Below are 3,753 nucleotides of genomic sequence, written 5' to 3' on the forward strand. Positions count from 1 at the left end.
ATGACTTTTTAAAAATTACCTCTGTTGTATAATGTGACAGAAGTGGACTCGTTTCTAAGATCACAGTTTTGGTCTATTGGTCTATCCTTGTTTGCTGATACCATACCATTAAATTGCTAGAGCTTTGTAATAAGTCTTGGTATCTGTAGGATGAGTACTTCCTAACAACTGTTCATCTGAATTGATTTGGCTTTTCTTGTTCTTTATTCCACCATGCAAATTTGAGGATTAGCTCTCTCTCCCAGTAGTGTCTCTTTTCTAAATACTTGTTTCTTAATAATTTGTTGGTGGTGAAATGAAGCTATTGATATTTTTTGTGGTTGGTTTACCAAATCTTTTATTATTCCATCATTGATCAACACAAATAAACAGTGTTATTAGGCAAGAGGGGAGGTGAGCTGTGTGAAAGAAATCGTGAAGTGACTTCATTTAAAGTTGTATTGTTTTTCCAAATTAATTTGATGAGGTTGAGAATAGTTATAATAAAGTCTTCCCAACCATAAGCATATCAATCTCTTATAGTTCTTCTTTTATGTCCTTTAATAAAGATTAGTAATTTTTTCATAAAGATCTTATTTTTGCTAGATTAATTCCTGGATCATGTTTTAGCTATTTCTTGCATTTGATCTTCTGAGCCACTAGTGTGTCCTCTCCTTTAATGCACCTACTTTATTATTTTGTCAAAAAAATCATGTTTTTAAAAGTTGTGTATGTGAGTGTGTTGCGTTCAGATCCCTTTAAGTACTTTTTGTTGTTGTTCCCTTATCTGTTTCCTCCAGCAATTATTACACTGAACATGGGTCATACTCCTTAACCCGATCCTTCTTTCTCTTGTTGCTACAGTCCCTTGACTATACAATTAACTTTCTCACAGATAAATTGGGGAATCCACAGGTGCTGAATGGAAAAGATGTTTAAGAGGAAACTTATGTTCCTCCTGACACACCTTGGAGAAAGACTCTAATCTTTTTCGGTTGAAGCCCTTCTCCCTACCTTAGAACTAGGAGACAACCCATCCAACCCCTCGCCTTTTGTGGACAGGAAAACCAGCCCCTTCATGCCAGTTTGAGATCCTCTGAGGTTGAAACGCCAAGCTCTTTCAGGGATTCTCTGACCTTTGCTCCCGAGCTCTGAAGCTGCTCACTTTTGATTCCTCCACCCCTAAGAGAAGAAGCTCAATTCTCTCCACAGGACTCAGTGGCTGGCTCTAGAGCCAAAGGCAAGTAGCTTGGAGTTAGGAATGGAAGCCATTATGGTCCCCAAATCCACCACTGGTTTATTTTCTACTTGTTTCTTAATAATTTGTTGGTGGTGAAAATGAATGCTATCAATTGAAGGATTTTGGGTTTGCTTGTTTTGTAGCTTTGTGGTTGGTTGGCCAAACCTTTTATATAGTATTCCACTGTTGTTCAAAACATAAATAGTACTTTTGGGACTGAGGGGACAGGTGATCCTGTAGATTCCCAAAGAAAAGGCAAAAAGGCAAAACATGGCCAACATTATCCATTTACTTTTCAGATTTACTGACTGAATATAATTTTCTTTACATAAACATTTGATCTAAATCACTTTTGTTGTTGTTGTTGCTGGTTGGTTTTTAATACTGGAAACAGAGATTCAGTTTGAAAGATACCCTGAAATCTTAAGAGTAGCATACACCAATCCCTCCCACTCTCTACCCAAAATCTAGTTGGTTTAAATGAGCAGAATGATCCATTTTTCCATTTTAGGTGAGCAGATGTTTATGAAAGATCTTAGGACTGTTTGCCTCATTTATCAGGAAAATTTACAAGGGAAGAAGCCATTAATCGAATTTCTACTTGTAAATATAAGAAGACTAGTACTCAGGTTCATATACTTTTAACATGACCTTGTTGAAAGAAACGTTAACAATTCCAAAACTAAATTAAACGAATTTTAAGTTTTTTTCTCCCAAAAGCATAAAAATGGAGACGATCTTAACAGGAAATTCTTAAAAGGTAAAAACAACTCTTCCTTGTACTAGTCCTTGGGTAGTTACCATACAACAGGTTCTTCTTTTTGTTAGTTTCTTTGAAAAGGGCTTTTTGGTCCCAAGTCTGTTCCTGCTTAGTATCTGCTCCGGCCTCCTCCTCTCTCCATGCGGCCTCCTAGACGGCCTCCGCCCCTAGGCACCCTGCAGCCGGATCGGCTGTAAGAATCACGCTGGGGAGGGCAGCCCCTTTCCATGGACAGAGACAGCCCACGATCTGGTCTGCCCACCCGGTCTCGGCCCCTCGAGTAGCGGTCGCTCCGGCCATAACTGCTGCTGTAACTGTCGCGGCCGCCGCTGTAGGCATCCGGTGAGCAGCCCCGGTACTCCTCGTAGCGGCCTCCTCCTCCGTAAGATGGCGGTGTCCCCCGTCCTGGGGCGCCGCCGCGCAGGTCTCCGTAGCTCTCAAAGGGCTCTCGGTAGGAACCTCTGCTGGGATGATCCCCGTAGTCACGGTCGCGACACCCGTAGCCGTCTCGGTCGCCGTAGCCTCTCAAGGGACAGTCGTCCCGGACACTGGAGTGGCCGTATTCGCGGTGGGTGTACTCTCTGGGCGAGGGGGCAAAACCCCGGGGTTCGCGGTAGTCTCGGCTCGAGTAGCCGTCTCTGGACGAGTAGCCCTCATCCCGCGGGCCCAGATAGGGGTCGCGGCGCGGGGGCGGCGGCTCTCGGCGCGGTGGTCCTGAGTAGCCGTCTCGCCCCCGCACGGCCAGGGCCCTCCCGCGCATTCCACCGCCGCTGCTGCGAGCCGGACCCGACGGCGCGGCCCTCTTCGGGGGTGGGCCGGCCCTGCGCGGCGGCGGCGGCGGCCCGCGCTTCATAGGCATCGGGGCCCTGGAGGGCCGCAGGTCGAAATCTCCCGCGTAGCCGCCGTCGTCATCGGGCCCGCCCCGGGAGGGGGAACGCCGCGGGCCGCCGCCACCTCCGCGGGTTCCGCGCAGGAACCTCGGGCGACCGCGGCTGCGAGGAGGCGGCGGGCCTCGCCGGCTGCTCTCGAACGCCGGTTTGGTGGCCTGGGCCACCTTGATGGCCTTACCATCCAGGGACTTGCCGTTCATGTCTCTGGCGGCGGCCTTGGCGTCTGCGGGGCTTTCGAAGGTGACGAACGCGAAGCCCCTCGACTTGTTGGTTTCTCGGTCTTTCATCAGGAGCACCTCGACGATGCGGCCATACTTGCCAAACTCGGCTTCGAGGGCTTTCTCGTCGGTTTCGAGGTTGAGGCCTCCAATGAACAGCTTCCCCGGGCGATCCGCTTCAACCATGTCTGCCGGTCGAACGGTCGGTCAGTGGCGGTGGGAGGCGATGAGGCGGCGCCAGTCGAGGCCTTCGAGCTCGCTCGTCTAGGGCGGCTCCTACCGGTCGGGCGGCGCGTAGTGGCTTAGTCCCCGGAACCGCTGCCTTAGCCTGCTGCAGGGCGCGCCCCTACTGCCTGTGATTGGTCGGCTGTCTGCGGAGGGCAGATTCGCCGTCGGGAAAGTCGGCAGTTCTGTGTCTCCTTTTTAGTCTTTAACTTCCTATTCACCTGACCCGGGCTTAACGGCTTTAATGGCCTCCTGAAAGCTCAGGGAAAAGCCGTTAGGTGGAAAAAATTTTTTTCTATTTCTTTTAATGAGAACAATTATAATGATCCCAAACCTAAGTTACCCAAACCATTTTCAAACAGAAAAAAATAGTTAAATTTTAATTATTACTAAAATTATTAAGTTAAAAATCATTTTTCAATTATTGAAAAATAGAGTAAT

At 48.1% G+C, this 3,753-nt stretch overlaps 1 protein-coding gene across 1 annotated transcript; it reads right to left on the bottom strand.

Annotated features, from left to right (window-relative positions):
* Window positions 1–310: 310 nt before the first annotated feature.
* Window positions 311–3,401, bottom strand: RBMXL2 (RBMX like 2). The gene has a single exon (XM_045371441.3). It carries the CDS (start codon window positions 3,271–3,273, stop codon window positions 2,089–2,091), a length of 1,185 nt encoding a protein of 394 aa, XP_045227376.1. The 5' UTR covers window positions 3,274–3,401; the 3' UTR covers window positions 311–2,088.
* Window positions 3,402–3,753: the final 352 nt, after the last annotated feature.

Source organism: Macaca fascicularis, chromosome 14 (assembly GCF_037993035.2).
Source record: "Macaca fascicularis isolate 582-1 chromosome 14, T2T-MFA8v1.1".
Lineage (NCBI taxonomy): Eukaryota > Metazoa > Chordata > Mammalia > Primates > Cercopithecidae > Macaca > Macaca fascicularis.